The 16,904-nt window shown below is 44.8% G+C and overlaps 1 protein-coding gene across 3 annotated transcripts in view; it reads right to left on the reverse strand.

Moving 5' to 3' along the window:
• The window catches only part of LOC146861854 (uncharacterized), a 225,551-nt gene that overhangs the window by 178,610 nt on the left and 30,037 nt on the right, over positions 1–16,904 (reverse strand). For all 3 annotated transcript variants that reach the window (XM_085641017.1, XM_085641020.1, XM_085641019.1), the window contains exons 2-4: positions 12,388–12,514; positions 9,513–9,614; positions 9,242–9,352 (exon numbers count right to left, since the gene is read on the reverse strand). In XM_085641017.1, coding sequence (XP_085497143.1) covers positions 9,242–9,352; positions 9,513–9,614; positions 12,388–12,514 — 340 coding nt within the window. The remainder of the gene's footprint in view (positions 1–9,241; positions 9,353–9,512; positions 9,615–12,387; positions 12,515–16,904) is intronic.

The following is a 16,904-nucleotide window of genomic DNA, read 5'->3' on the forward strand; positions in this document are numbered from 1 at the left end:
AGAACGCTCTTTCCCCAGCTCTGGTTCTGTGGATGCGTGGGTCGCTGCCAGGGCAAGGTCGGCAGAGCGGAGGTTTCTTTTGGGTGCGTGGAAAGAGATGCTTTTGTTGAGGTATTTGGGTCCGATGTTATGGAGGGATTTGTAGGCATGGGTGAGTAGCTTGAAAGTCGCTCTCTTCTCTATGGGGAGCCAGTGGAGGTCTCAAAGGTGTTGGGTCAGGTGCTCATGTCGTGGGGTGCTGAGGACGAGTCTGGTTGCGGTGTTCTGGATGGTCTGGAGTTTCTGTAGCAGGGATTTGTTGATTCCCGCGTAGTCCAGTGTGTAGTCCAGTCTGCTGGTGATGAGTGCGTGAGTGGCGGTCTTTCTGGCTTGGGGGGGGGGGAATGAGGTGGTGATCCACTTGAAGGTCTTGCGGAGGGAGTTGAAACTGGTGGAGGCGGCGGCGTTGACCTGGCGAATTATAGTGAGGGAGGAGTCTAGAATGATGCAAGGTTCTGGACCTGGTACGTTGGGGTGGGTGGGTGGGTTTCTGAGGGCAAAGGGCCACCAGGAGCTATCCCACGCAGTGGGGGAGGGTCCAAGGAGGAGAACCTCTGTCTTCTCCGAGGTCAGTTTTAGGCAGCTGTTGTTCATCCAGGCTGCAACGTCTTTCATGCCTTCCTTGGAAGCCATGTCTGATGTCTGCGGGGTTCTTGGTGAGGGAGAGGATGAGCTGGGTGTCATCGGCGTAGGATACTATGCTGAGCCCATGCTGTCTGACGGGGGGCATGTAGATGTTGAAGAGCATGGGGTTGAGCGATGATCCTTGGGGTACTCCGCAGTTGATCTCTGTGGGTTCGGAGAGGAAGGGTGGGAGTCTGATCCTTTGAGTTCTGACGGTGAGAAAGGAGCAGATACGCTTGAAGGAGGATCCCGCATGCCAGCGTCATGGAGACTGGCTGCAAGAGTGAGATGGGAGACGGTGTCGAACATTATAAGGTATACATGCAATAACTGACAATGGATACATCTGTCAGCCTGAGACTGGCCTTGTCATCAGGCCACACTGCAACACAAATTACAGGTTCGATGTGATAACAGACAGCTAGTTACAACTTTGTTCTACACAGGAGCAATGCAAGAAAAGAAAAGAATTACACACTTTTAAACTTAAACACATAATTAGGGATCATTCATTACATGTCTAATGCTCAGCCCCGATTTGAAATTCAGGTCCGCCTCCTGCAACCTTTGTTCCTGGCCCAAAGGGCACATGCACACTAAATCACATTTGTTGTTGCAACTTGGCAAATCAATGCAAGTAACAAGTTAAATTGGTGGAGAGCCCATTATTTACTGACACCCACATCTTGCACACCCCATCATCCCCAAATACATTCTGACGCCACCTCAAGGTCGTCAGGTGTCAGATTTGGCCACCAGCACCAGCATAAACATGCCTCACACCATAACTGCTAGTACCCCTCCGTTGTAAGCCTAAGTGAGCGTTGGCTGTGGCAGTAGCCCATTTCCTTAGGGCTCTCATACATAACCTCAGATCCAGGGCATAGGGGAACTATGAGACGTCAGATCACGACCAAAGCCAGAAATATAAACCTGTTTGTTTCTATATTTGATTTTCTTCATCTGGGCATTAGACGAAGTAGACAATAGAGCCTTTTCTCACTCGCCTGTGTGTGATCAGCAACTAAAGGATGGCTGATGTGGGTGGCTCATCCTGCTCTTGTCCCTAAACCTGTCCCAGCACATGTGCTAGGGCACTGTAAGTAATAAACTGACCCTGTCACAACCCATGATCATCCTGAAGGTCTTGCATTGTGTGCAGGATCCTGTGTACAAAAAGGCCACAATCCAGGCTTCCACTCAGTCTCTATTTGCGTGTATGGCACCCTGTGACCTTAATGCCTTTGGTTGGACATACTGTTGTCAACAAAATGTAGCCACTTCTAAAGCTTGTGTTTCTTCCTGCCTCTCACCGCAAGGACCATCAGCCAGTGTAGAATCTCTGGTCCTTGTACTTTCCCTAGGACGTCTTCTCTTTCTGGGTCTGAACCACTACTTAGCCATCTCATCACCCACTACAACTGGGTGGGTGTGTAATACGATTCAAAATTGGAGGCAACCAGTCCCCCGGTGTCACTTGGCTCTTGCAACTTACACAACGCTCTCCTCTTCCTTCCAGGCCCCCATGGTCTTATTCATAGAAGAACCTTTAGGGAAGCTTCACAAACAATACAGAGGAAAATAGAGCAGTCTGGAAAGGACCAACATCTTGGAGAATGTCATCCTACCCATGGGGAAAAGTGGCAATGACACCCAGAATTTTACAGACTGTTGCGTCGCCATGACCAGTATGCCCAGATTTTCCTCAACAAGGTCCTCATCTCTATGGTAGACATTCTCTAAGTATTTAAAGGTATCAAAGAGGGTCTTCCATAAGCTCCATCTGTGACAGTGGTCGGAGTGAGAACAGGCAAGACTTGCACCAATTGATCCTCAACCCTGAGTTGTCCCCAAAGTCATTTAAAATTTCCACCACTTCCGCGAGGGCCCCAGGTACCGGTATTTGATAAATTAGGTTGTCATCTGTATAGTGCAAGATAATCTGCCATATGTCACCCAAGCATATAGCCTAGTTTACCCCTTTGTTTTGCAGAAGCCACACCAGCAGCTGCATCATAATAACAAATATGAGGGGTGACAGAGGGCAGCCTAGCCTGGTGGCCCTGTGCATTGGAAACTGTTCCGATATCACTTGTCCTATACACTCCCATGCCACTGGTTAAGAGTAGAATAACTGGGCCATTTCTGGAAATTCGGTCACATCCCCATCTCGGACCCCCATAAGGTAAGGCCACCCAAGCATATCAAAGGCATTTTTTATGTCCACGGAGAATGCCATGTACCTAGAGCCCTCTGTATTGGCAATTTCAGGTAGAACAGGCAAATTAAGGATTGTGTTCCTACCCGACACAACACCGTTCTGATCTGGATGCCCAATAGAGCTTACCTGTCAGCAGTCTATTCGCAACTACTTCCATAGAATTGTGTAATCCAGGTTTAGCATAGCCAGGGGGTGGTGCAATAGTACATCCAGGATATCCCGGCCCTGTTTGGGGAGGACCACTATGAGGGCCTCCCATAGTGAGCCTGGTAGTCGGCCAGATTGCCTGGACATTTAAAACATTTTAAGAAGCTTTGGGTTTATTACTAGTATATGTACTTATCTCCCCTCCTGTGGCATAATATCATTGGAACACCCTGTTCTGACACTGTAAGCGTTTTTTTTTATACAGATCCCCAGCATTACCGCTTTAAAAAACGTTCCATTCTATTGACTAATCTCCAGTTGTCCTCTCAGTTTCTGCAAAGTAGGGAGTGAGGGCCTTATCCAGAGCCTCTGACTGGGGTTTACACTGACATTTAGTTTCCAAGATGGTATGTGCGATTGTTGCTCCACCCAATCACAATCTTCAGGGGATTATGGGCCGACCACGCACGGCTTAGGTATTCAGTGTCCAGCATTTTGTCACCCAGCTGCTGGTTTCACAGAAGTAAGTCTAAGTGAGTGCATAACTTATGCACTGTTGAATAATAGGAGTACTCCTTGCTGTGGGGGTGCATGTTTCTTCAGCCATTAGAAAGGAACCCACCCTGAAAAAATGGGTGGCCAACCGAACACTTTGAATTCTCTGGAGTGGGGTAATTGACCGATCTGGGTCAAAATTGGAAACACAGCTGATGTCTCCTCCCCATACACATGGCACCTGTAGGCTATTGACCAGGAATGGAGTAATGGAGTCCAGAAATGCAGTTTGATTACCGTTTGGGGCAATAATCTCAATCAAGACCAACGGTTCCCCGTTCAGTAGACCCTGTACCATCATATAACTGCCCTCTGAGTCCACCCTGTAGGATTGTATCACAAATGGTGTGCCAGGATATATCCACACTAAAATCCCCCTGGCATAGGCTCAGTAAGTTGTGCCAATAAATTTACCTCTCCACATCTGAGAGAATTTGAACACACACAACACTCATGTGCGCTTTTTGTATTATGCTATATGGCCACATCTGCATTTCAAATAGGGAGGAATTTTGTGCGTCTTCAACGGTGCGGCCATACCTCACATGTTCCACGTCACTATACTGTAGGTCGTTGATGCACTCCCTTGCTTGGTATCCATAGTGTACAATTGCGCAAACCATCCTCCAATGATTGCAGATCACCAAGAGACCCACTCTCCCACCACGGCTGGCAGCCATGTGGTGAATATGCGTCAGGGAACAACCTTGATGACAACCATAATAGAAGAGAAGGAAAAAAGAAGAAACAACAACATTCCCAAATCTCATGCCCCATGCTAAGCAGTAACCAGCTCTCTGCCAATCTAAAGCAGCAGACCAAGTCCACTGCTTGCATACTCGGTCACAAAATTATTTCCTTCAGAAAAGGAGAGGGGTAGTACATTTCCACATATTTTCTCTTTTGTCACACTCCGTATGATTATCCTTGCAGGCCTTACCACTGTCCCAGCAATGGGCAACAGATTCATGGATCATATTGCCCCATCCTGTAAAGGCAGGAGGAAATCCATTTAGATGATTGACCAGCAACTTCATATTACCATTTCTGCAGTCTTAAGAACCAGGAGCCTTTTACCTGTTTATGGATCCGAGTTTCCAATGCTTTCATATTGCGATCGCAATGCCTTTTTCATCTGACATTCCCTGCATCTACTTGTTGCTGGCTTTGGGTCAGTGTCTCGACGACCTTCCTGGCTATTTTGTAGTTTTCCCTCCTGGTCTTTTGGACCTCCACCTCTTGGAACGCCGTGTAGACAAGCCATTTCCAAAGCCATATTCCTCCTGCGGGATCCCCACTTCCATTGATTGAAGCCCCTGACAGATGTTGAGCAAGGTAGCAAAGAAAACGGTTTTCCCCTTCTTTGATAATTCTCAGTTTGGCAGGGTACATGAGGGCGTATCTTTAGCCCATTTGTTTCTTCACCCACACATAGGACTTCCTTAATTGTTGGTCTTCCGCTGTGTAATCCAGAAAAATAGTGACCGTACCTCTGTCAATCTGTCTGGGTACCGTCTACTAATCATTCTTACAGGAACAGTCCATGTTTGGGACTCCTGCTAAACCAATTATGACAATAATTTGTATACTATTTTATCTAGAAAACCCTTCCATGTTCTCAGCACTAATATGCAGGGTCCTGACCTCAACCTTCATTACTGTCATCAGGTTTTGGAGCTCCTTAACCATTGGATGTAGAGTTATGAGTTTGTACTCATTCTCCTGTTGGTCCACCAGTGTTTGGCTCACAAAAGGACAACATCCAGTGCACTGTACTGATCCTAGTTGCCATGGGCTTAGCACTTTTAGATTTGACCATCATGCCCACTTAGCCTTGACCCCACAAATAATGATGCCCAATGTTTAGAGTCACACTTATGGGGTAGGGTCACGCCAGGGTCTTGAAGAACTTGTTAAGCCTTGGCCAAGTAACAAGGCCTCTATATTAACTAATTCACTTGTGCCTGTGCGCTCACCCGAAAAAGCAATTCCCCCCCCCTCCCTTCCCCCATCAGCCAGAGATCCAAGCACTTCAATCAGCGTTGTCTTCTTGCAAGCCCACATGTGGGCCATGCCACAGTCAAGGCCTTCCCAGACTCCCTCGAGTTCATCCACCAACTGAGTGTTCCCAGGGGGCAGGGGTCTCTGTTCCAACTCTATAAACTTGTCACTAAGAATTTAAATTAAAGGAAGCCATTCCATGTATACTCATACTCAAAATCTTGGTTAGTTGCAGAGACTACCAATCTATTCTCACCTTACCTTCAGAAACGGGTCCAAGCAGTGTATATATCTGTCATCTAAGTCTGCCAGAATAGCACACTTCAGTAGCCAGATACTAAGAACAGACCAAAGCCACCATCTGGTAATTAGATGGTAACTTTAGCTAAGTTAAGTGGTACATGAAAGGATGTGAACGTGTGAAAAAGGAGAAAAATAGCAGATCAGACTAGGCAAAAAAACTAACTATTAGTAACTTGTCAAACAATCAATGACCATGAGAGAAGAGCCAGAAGATATTCCAAAGATAAAAAAATATCACTCAAAGGGAGATCACGAAGAACCTCAGGAGGAAATTCAGACTCGCAAGAACCACCAGAAGGACGTCATTAATGGCATTCACACTGATCTGGATCAATATGGCCAGAGGATCATGGAAAACGTTAACAAATAAAAAGCTTTCTTAGATAAGATCCATCAGGTGAGAAAAGAATGTCAAAGTTTGAAGTGCACAGCTTTCGAAATAAGTGGCAGAATTTGGAAAATAGCGATTGAGAGGAAATGTCAGAACTTGAAACACAAAAGAGGAGTCAAATGGTTAGGATGTACTATGATTTATAAAGAAGCTTTTCTGGCACTTTTTTTGGTGTCAAAATAGACATTGCTATTGAGTTTGAAAGAGCCTAGAGTAAACTCAAGACAAAGAAGACAAGATTGCAGAACCACAGACAACCTTGCCAAGGTAGCAACCTATCAATAAAAACAGCACTTTGTTAAGGAGAATTGTGCATATTAATTACCAGTAGCGAACCAGATTATTGTGCTGTAAGATTCAGCCCCATCGACTTTAGTAAAGAGTGCTGACACCCATCACAGATGCCTGTGTGAAAGAAAATTTGTTTTAGGTGAATCTTACCATGTGGTATTCAATTTCAGCTGTAGGACAAAAGGGCCTCAGTCTCCTCAGTGATAAAGATTTACAGATCCTCAACATAAAAGCAAGACTAAAGAGGTAAGCAAACCCAAAGGAACTGGTAAGATATGGAATACCATAGCATGTCACCAAAGCTGTGGCAAGAGGCAAAATATTATCAATCGCCATTAAAACAGAGAGACAATTAGTTGAAATTAACCCAGAAGTGGATCTTGGACAGGCAGAAAAAGAATATATAATGAAATCTCTTTAGACCAATGTACAGGAGGTTGATGTTTTGTATGGCTCAAATGAAAACCTTCCTTAAAAATTGAACAGAGCATACTTATCTGCCCCGGTATCAAAAATGAGCAATTAAGTAGGCATGTTTCCTGTAGAAACATTAAAGGCCAAAATCAATAATGAAACAACCCACTCGATTTACATTGATAAAAAGATTTTATAGTGCAAGGGGGAATCTAAAAAAGGGGAAGCATTTGGGGATTACTACCTGAATCAATTTTTAGTTGAAAGCAGGCTAAAAGAAGAACAGAATTACTGACTACAAATAGCAGACAGTGGAAGCAATTAGGATTAAAAGTGACACCTGAAGTAATATCCTCTAACAAGTAATCTGAACCACAAATGGCACCAGGTTTTCGGGAATTATCCTACAAACCACTGACCATCTGATGACTTAATTTTCAATTGTTTTTTACTCTCTTCTGAAGATACTTCATGGCAGAGATGAATATTATGGACATTTCCAAATCCGGAGTATACATTAGATTGTTTACCTCCTTGTGCCCCATAAAGTGTGAGAAATGTTCACACCCTATCAACATCTACACAAAGGTGGACACTGTGCATGACTGGCATTTAGGAATGACTCTCAAAAACAGGCTCCAGTGAATTATGGGGATTTGCAGAAAATAAACAATTATGTCATGAAGTACAGGCCAAGAGAATGAAGCATGGAGCATTAATCACCTATGTTTAGGTGGCACACAAGCTGTGGATTGGTAGAATACATTTGTGTCTTCATGTAACCAAGTCATCCACAATTGGAAACATGTCTAAAATTATAACATTGGGCCCGCAAACTATGCTGCATGATCTGTTCCCTTGCTAGACCCCTCACTAGAAAACCTTTCCTGTTCTGCATCAGTCAGATATTTGTAGAGGCAGGAAAAACATGTGATATAAATATTTTTATTGGCATTTGAAGTAAGTAATAAAAATGTGTGCCCTTTTTCAGTATCAGTATGCCCCTATTCATTAGCAGACTTCAACTTCAGTAGTAAAGGGAAAAAAAGTGTCCACAGGAAGGACTCTTATGGCCTTCCCATCTGGTCACACTCCCCTTTTGAGTGCACTCATTTTTACCCGTGAGTCACGCTTCCTTCCACTTTCAAAGTCAAAGTCCACATGCTGCACTGCTCACATAACAAAAGAGCTTTATATAAATAAATACCATATGTCATTCGGATAACAACTCTTTCGCCCATCTGTTAGGCCACACTAGTTTGGGTTATGATTAGGACTCCCTGTTTTATGGTATTTACTTTTTTTACATTTCCGCCTGTATTTGTCCATATTTATTTTTGGGCGATCTTATCGGTATTTATCCATATTTATTTTGTGTTTGAGTATAAATGGAGTCCTACAATGGTATATTTCCACATTTATTCAAATCTTGGACATGCACTTGTACGTGGATGCCTGTTTCATCTTTTAGCAAATTAAGCAGCCACATATAGCAAAACACTACACTCCAGGAACATATTTAGCGTTATACTACCAATATGTGTTAACACATGCCTGTATTTAAGGGCATCTCATCCTGTTTCTTAACTTCCCATGCTGTCTATCTGCTCACTTGTTGCCTGGGATTCTTGAAAGATAGCATGGAGAGTGTCTCACAAGAAGCACCATTTTCAGTATGTTTCCACTTTTAATAATAAACAGTCAGGAAACTGATTGTTTCCGGTCTGTATTAATCTGTAAAAATCAGTAAAAACTGAAAACTGGGAGCCTTAGTTATAATATTACATCAGATATGCAGCTTCACAAACTTTCCAACTTTACTGTTTTCAAATTCAAAGATTTCCATTTGAATATTTGATTTGAACACCCGACTAGTTACATAATTAAACTCCAGATTAGATGTTAGTTACTCACCTCTGTGGTGACCATGGTTGCACGTTTCTGTCAAGGCTTCATAACTACCTATTCACTTTCTTCTTTTTTTTTTTTAATAATGTCTCAAGATTACATATTCTTTCACCCCTCTGCGTGGTCCTTTCACAAACTATGATCTTGAACTGAACTTGAGCTAACTCATGGTGTGGAAAAGGTATGTTGATCATTGTGACTGGTCTATCCAGTGATCGTCAAGTGTATAGTCTAACATGTTTAGGAGCATAGTCTGCAACTATTGTACATGCTATGTAAAGAAACATTCATTTTTTACACTGTCAAATTTCATTCATTTAAACAACTCTTTGCAGTCTCCATCTCACCTTTACTTGGTCTGCTAGAGATTTCCAATTCTTCATCAGAAGACCTAGCACCGCAATGGAGCTCTTCTTTGATGCGTAGAAAAATGTCAGGGCCAACAGCACGATGACAAACTGTGCAGAGATTATATTAAAATTAGACATAACGTTAGTGAGTTTCATGTGATGGGAACATGTTGGAAGTAGTGGGTGGAGAACATACTATAATGCACTGTCTTAAGGCACTAGGTCATGTTTTTAAGATTTACCAGGCATTCTAGACAGTTGTACTCACAGGAGGAGGGCTCGTTATTGCATATTCTTCTTCCTTCCCACAAGTGTGGCTCTTCCCCTTTCGTAATCCGAACTATAGTGTCAGGATTGGCAATTTTGTATCCTGTTATGAAAAGAGATATACGTTTTATACAAATAAGGAAAATCTAAATATCGAAACTAAACTTTCTAAAAATATATATGGATTTGCTTGAATTCAGCAGAGGTAAAATAAACATCTAGGTAATGTATAGCAACAATTCTTTATCTGGCAGGGTGTTAGGAATTAGTTAATCTAAACTGAGTCAGTGCTGGTGTGCCAAGAGACCTACTAGGATAATGTTCTGAGCTGCAAATAGTACAGATCACCATATCACTATACAAAAGACCACATGTTCTAGTCCTGGGACACTAGACCCCATGGACTAACCACAATTACCGAGTTGAAGATGATGAGCAGGAGCACATCCTTGAAGAGTCAGCTACATACAGGATGCTTACTCAATAACTATCCTGCCATTTCAATACGTTTAACACTTTACCTTAAAATAATGCAGCAATAAGATTGATAACTTTGTGTCTGTGTATGGCTTTCATAGGAGGAGATTATCAAAAACACCGGCTATAAAACCAGATGTTTCAATATTCTGCCCTAAGAGCACTGTAAACAGGTTTTATTTTTCACTCCTTTACGAAGAGAGAAACCCATCAGCCATCTTCCCAAGTCTCATAAATGGTTAAAAACACCTAGCTCTAGAACAGAAAGAATGTTGCATGAAGTACTAGACCATGTTCAAAGATTCTGATCTAACAAAACAGAAAGAGAAGGGAGATGACTACTCTGGTGCCAACCAGTAATGAAGACCTCAGAGCCCATATCCTTTCAAGCAATAATCAAGAGATCTCGCCTTAGGGTGCAGAATTATTCTATGGTCTAACAATCAGGGGCTGACCTCTCCCTGAAGAATGGTTAACATATACATTTCTAAAATACACTGCACAAGACAAAACAAGTCTCGTTGGAGACATAACTAATAAATTGAATTAGAGCCTTCCCCAAAAGTTTTTCTTTTTGGCAATTGAGATGCTACTAGGGTCACATACTGGCAGCATTTATATTACTCAAATTAGGGCACCATCACACTGGTAATTAAAACCATATACATGCAATAGGCAAAAATATTCCTACACCATATATACATCATAAAAATACATCAACCAACACACTCTGTGGCCGAGCTTTTCGAGGATCGGAACCCACTAACTTTTGATCAGCTGGCTGCTGACAGGGGACTAGCACCGGGCCAATTCCTACTTCACCGGCAGCTTTTGCTCGTCTGTGGCGCCATCTGGGACCTTGCGGACGGGGAGCCAGAGATGTATCTGGTCCTGCATGCCCTCTTGACCATGGGACCAGGATGTCATCTTATCACCTGGCTATATAAGGCCACCCGAGACTCGACAGCCACCTCCCTTCTCCCCCTCCGCCTTAAATGGGAGGCAGAGTTCAAGCGGGACCTGCACAAGAAAGAATGGGAGCAAGCACTCACAAACCACGAAGGTGGTCTCCAGCAACGCGCCCTTCAAGAACATACAGTTCTTCATCTTACACAGAGCATACCTCACACCTGAGAAGCTGCACCACAACTTCCCAGATACACCATTCGAGTGTCCGCGTTGCCACCCCATGGAACCCACATTAATACACATGATGTGGTCATGCCCGCCCCTTCAGGCATACTGACACGCAGTACACAAACCCTTCTGGGAAGTTACCGGACTGCCAGATATTTACTCCTGGGAGGCCTGCTCCCTCTGTCTCTTCAAGAGGTGAAAACTTTACAAAGTGCAGCGAGACTCACCGCCCTAGCACTATTGCTGGCCAATCGCACCATAACACTAAACTGGCGCTCCCCACTCTACCGCAATTTGAGGCCTGGTGGGGTGCACTGCGTAAATGGGGCGTGGCAGAGAAGGCTGCACTACGCTCTAAGAAGGTTCGGCGCCTTCGACAGAGACCTATCTCCCCACAGTGGGCTGATCTCCTCTTCCGCTCTAGACAACTGGGCGGGGCAGAGGGCACGCCTTTAGGCAGCCTCGAGAACCTCCCCTCCGATATGGTGGGACACCCTAGTGCCATTGGAACATAGACAAACTACTCTGCCTCATATCTCTACTGTGCCCGACAGCCCACCTGCATATCGCCATGCCTTGCCCCCCCTTGCTCAACCCCCACTTCTCTTTAGTCGCCCACAGTTAAACGATGCCTGAGACATTACACCCGCAACTAGGCTCTGACATTAGCAACCTACTACAACTGAACTGCACAATAAGTCGCCCCCCATGGCAACATCCTGACTGGGCATAGTCCTTGTGAAAGCACAATGCACCTGCTTGAGTGATATGCCAACTGCTGATGTCATGCTATATTGTGGAACTTTGATGTAAAAACCTGGCAGATTTGTAAATAGTTTAAAAGCTAATAAAAACAATTATAAAAATACATCGGCCAACACCAGAGTATATTGATTTAATAACACAAAAAGCTCACAACAAACAGGAATATTTTTTTCCTCCTTATTAATGAATTCTCTGCATATGAAACACTCTCAATTCGCAGAGATTTTCCTTGTTTATGGAACAAAAGTTATGAATCAGAACAAAACATGGATTAGGTCCTTATTTAGAGTTTGTCAGTCGTTGAATGTCTGCCAAAAAGCAGCAGATGTCCCATTCAACCTATGTAGAGTGTAGATGGCCTCATGCACTCTAAATAGGGCGGTAGGGACAAACACTGGTTTTTGGCAGATGTCCAGTACCCACCAAACTCTAACTGAGGGCCTACATCTTAGTAACAGCAGTGTGACCAAATTATTTTTTGAATTAAGTTTCACTACCCAGAAAAATTAAGGTTTGGTGAATTTCCTTCATCACTTTCTTGTAAAATTCCTTCTGATTCTCTTGTAATCGCTTCCACTCCTCCTCAGTGAAATAGGCAGCAACATCCCGGAATGTAATTGCCACCTGTAAGTGAATAAATGACACCATATACTGAGTAACATGTTTCTGTCTAAAGTAAAATATCACACTGGAGTACCTATTTGTATACAACAGGCTATACTTTGGACATCAAGTTGTTTAGCAATTTACAAATGCCTTGATAAGAATTATGCTATTCTTCTAGGGTCAGTACATTCAGGAAGAAAAAAAAAAGACACAGGTGCCATGTTCCTTGTTTCTCTGAACATAAATGTTTTTTTGAAAATGTAAGTTGAACATTGGAAAATTATTCTGCTTCCTGCAATTTGGATGCTCTCAAACAATCTTTGAATGGACAACTCACAGGACTATCAAGCCACCAGGCTACATCACTGCGCCAGAGATGTAATCGTTGCTTGCAAATAACAGGCTTATACACTTAAAGCATTAGGATTCATTAGAAGAACATGAAGCTAAAAAGTACACCAATTATGAATACAGACAGTCTGTGATCACTCACCGCTTCGCAGTCAGAAACATTTTAGGAAAGGCTAAGGCACGGCAAATATTTATCTGGATTATATTTTAAATCATTCTAGTATAATTTCAAAGTTCATTTAACAAACGTTTATTAAATCAAATTTTAAAAATAAATCAATCAACAAGCTCTCTAAAGTGTTCATGTGCACAAAGAATACATCACATACCATTTCTGTTAAATCCTATATAGACTTCCTGACCACTGCAACTGAGGTCCCTGATATCATATCCACATTTCAATATATAGAACGGAGGTGAAAAACATTATTTGTTGAACAAGCCCAGTTTGTTTTTACATTCCCATTCATCCCACATTTTCAGGTTCAAGGACAAGAAAGATTCCATATTGGTGGTTTTATTGAATAAACTGCTCGTGTTCAGATTCATTTAAACTTGCATTTAGGTTTTAGCATGGTGAAATGCACACATCAAAACACAAACAAAATATAGACTTGCCATTTAGCCTTTTCATTTCTTTTTATTTTATTGGGGATATTTATAATGCTTGAATAAAGCCCAAAGGGATACTGGAGCCCATGTGAGAATACAAAGACATTCAGGTACATATGCAATGGCTAGTATACTATTAAGATTGAGCAGAGATGGGTTTTTCAGACCTTTCTTGAATTGCACCAAGGAAAGTAGTAAGGGCCAGATGTACAACGAGAATTAGCATGTGCAAATGGGTTTGCGACCAGTTTGCGCATGCCAAGTCTTATAGGGCCATGTACAAACACTATTTTGTGACTCGCAAAATAGTGTTTTGCGACCCGTTATTAGGAAGGGGCGTTCCCTTCCTAAAAGCGAGTCACAAGCCATGTACCAATGTTTTGCAACCGCAATTGTGGTCGCAAAACACTTGCAAATTACCACCCTCTTCAAGAGGGTGGTAATGCAGTCGCAAATTGGAAGGGTCCCCAGGGGACCCCTTTCCCTTAGTGACTGGCTCTGAAATATGTTTTAAGGGCAGGAAGTGGTCCAAGTTTGAATTCTTTTTTTTTTTTTTTAAATGCATTCCGTTTTTCTTTGAGGTAAACAGGCTGCATTTAAAAAACAAACTGCTTTATTGACAAGCAGTCCCCGACATGGAGGTCTGCTGAGCCCAGCAGGCCACCATCCCTGGGAGGGCCAGCCAATGGGGTTTCAAATTGGGAGTGGTTCATTAATATACATGAGCCTCGCATTTTCCGACCCCATTGGGAATCGCAATCAGGGTCTCTGACACTGTTGTACATTCCAAATTGCGACTCGCAATTGAGCTCAAATTGTGAGTCGCAATTTGTAATGGAAGCACATCTGGCCCTAAGTCTGAGCCGAGGCTTCCTTCTGCCTCTCCAGTTGAGAATCCCTTCTGGCCGCGAGGAGGGCGGCAGGAGGCCGAGGCAGAGTTGGTGCCAGACGGGGGCTGCCCTGCACTTGAGTGGCGCGGCGCTCAGTGGACGCCCATATAGACTGTGGTACCTGAGCGGAGAGGCCGGGAGAGGAACTGCACCAGCTGTGAAGTGGTCGGCAAGGGGCCGAGGCAGAGCTAGTGCCCGACGGGGGCTGCCTTGCTCCCAAGCAACGCAGTGCTTGGACCGGAGCAGGGGGCCAGGAGAGGAGCTGCACCGAGGCCATCGTGGTGTCACTGGGGTCATCCTATGGGAGTTGCGGCTCATCCGTGTCTCACCACGAACGGGCCCTGAGAGACACTAGGGTAGGTCGAGACAATATTAAAGACACTAGGATGCACCACCTAGGGTGTGCATGTTTAGGCCACCAACACCTCTCTATGACAGTGATAGGACAGCGGTGAGGCCCCCGATTGATCATGGTAGCGTTAAGGGTACCTGGCGGGGGAGGCCAGGCCCCGTGATTCATGCGTAGAGTGGCTGCTGGAGATCAGGCCTAAACCCACATGTAAGGAAACTGCAGAATTGACTAAAGGTGTTAGGAGCCATTAAGAGGCATCGCGAAGCAGAGACACACGTAGGGAACTGTGAGGCCAGCAGTTGCGGGCAATTACTACATTGGCGCAGACCTGCCACGCCCTGCTGTGGCCGTGTGTGCTCTGAGAGCCCTTGGACTTCAGAGGTGAACTACTGAGAAGTAGCGGTGAGTGGTATGTCAATGGGTGACCCTCCTGTTTCCCTTGTGCGCCCCCCCTGGGACGCTCCACATAGCCCACGAGACAGTGAACCCTCTCCTCCGCTGCGACGAGAGGCCGTTACGAGGGGAACAGCATTCTGGCCAGGGGCATTGCCGGATGGATGCTTGCATGCCACATTGCAATAGAGGCTAGAATACGCTGCACCGCACTCTCTAGGACCCCCTTGTGGCTCTCCCCTGTGTACCTCTAAGCTGCCTGACTAACATGAGAGAACACAACCCGCCCCTGGACCCGGAATATTTGGCTGTCCACAGTGCTCTGGCCAGACTGTGTTGGGATCGGCATACTCTTCGCCTACAATTGAACAGATGGAGAAGCCTAGACCCTGGCTGACGAGGGCCCTGTCTGAACTTGCTGAACACTCACGTGGCTTCCCGGAGGAAAATGACGCCACCCAAATTGTTGATCTCATAAAAGCCCAACTTGACAAAATACTTGTTCTGCAAGCTGCCAGAGTCCACTAGTGATGCACTGTTTATCCCCTTACCTGAGACTAAAACACGGGGGGTCAGGTTACTGAGTTCTGCCCTCTTTCTGTGTGGATTTCAAGTTCCTTGGCAAGGTTTTGTCCCACCGGTTGCTCCCACACCTGCCAACTCTGATTCACAGGGACCAGAATGGCTTTGTCCCTACTCGAAGCACGTCTCTGAATCTTAGACGATTATACCACATGATGCACCTCCCTGGGTCTTGCGCCTGTAAAGACACTGTGATCTCGAATAAGCATTTGATAACATGCAATGGGATTTTTTGTTCAAAGTGATATCACAAATGGGCTTAGGGGACAACTGGATTAAGTGGATTAAACTGTTGTACACTGTCCCAACAGCTCAGGTCAAATCTGGTGCCATGATCTCATCACAAGGAGGGAATGAAGGCAGGGGTGTACGCTGTCCCCGTTGTACTTTTCTTTGCCATTGAAGCACTCGTGGCACTGATCAGACAGGCAGGCAGGGACTCTGGCGTGGTAACTGAGGGACAAGAACACATTATCTAACTCTACGCAGATAACAGCCTCCTTTACCTAAGAGATGGCAACACACGAGTTGAGAGAGCGTTGGAACTTCTGCAAGAATTTGGGAGAGTGTCTGGCCTACGGGTCAATAAAGCTTGGACACGTGTTCCCCAGGCACTGCACGGCCCAGACCTCCCCCAGAGCTGATGTGGTCGCCCACCTCCTTCCGATACCTGAGGATGCAGATTTTTTTCATTCCCTGGAGGGCCTTCGCAAGGGTAATCTGGGGGCGGCCCTCCAATCCCTGAAGTTCAGCGTCCCTTTTTGGAGCTCACTCAAGTTGCCTATTATAGCCAGGATCTCTGTGTCAAAAATGGAGATGCTCCTATATGGTTTTGCTAACTTGCCAATAAGTATCCCGTTCTCGTGGTTTTGACAACTGGAGAATTGATATGGGGGAGGGGGCATCATTGGGTGTCCCTGACTGTCCTTAGACGTCCCCCGAGGGGTGGGGGGGTCTTTTGAGTCCCAGATTTTAAATTATATTTCCCAGCTTCTCAGCTTCAATGGCTCACACTATGGCTTGACAGGCCTAATCAGGTGGAGTTGGGGCTATCAGATCATATGGGAAACCTACTGGCAAAACTGCTCTGCCTGGCGGGGGTACTCGCATGCCCAGGAGTGCTACTATGGTGCCACTAAAATGCTGGCACCGATGCGTCCTGAGAACGGCAGGTACGTGTTGTATGCACCAGCACTGCCCCTAGTGGGACTTCCCCACGGAGAACCCC

This window comes from Triturus cristatus, chromosome 2_2 (genome assembly GCF_964204655.1).
Source record: "Triturus cristatus chromosome 2_2, aTriCri1.1, whole genome shotgun sequence".
Lineage (NCBI taxonomy): Eukaryota > Metazoa > Chordata > Amphibia > Caudata > Salamandridae > Triturus > Triturus cristatus.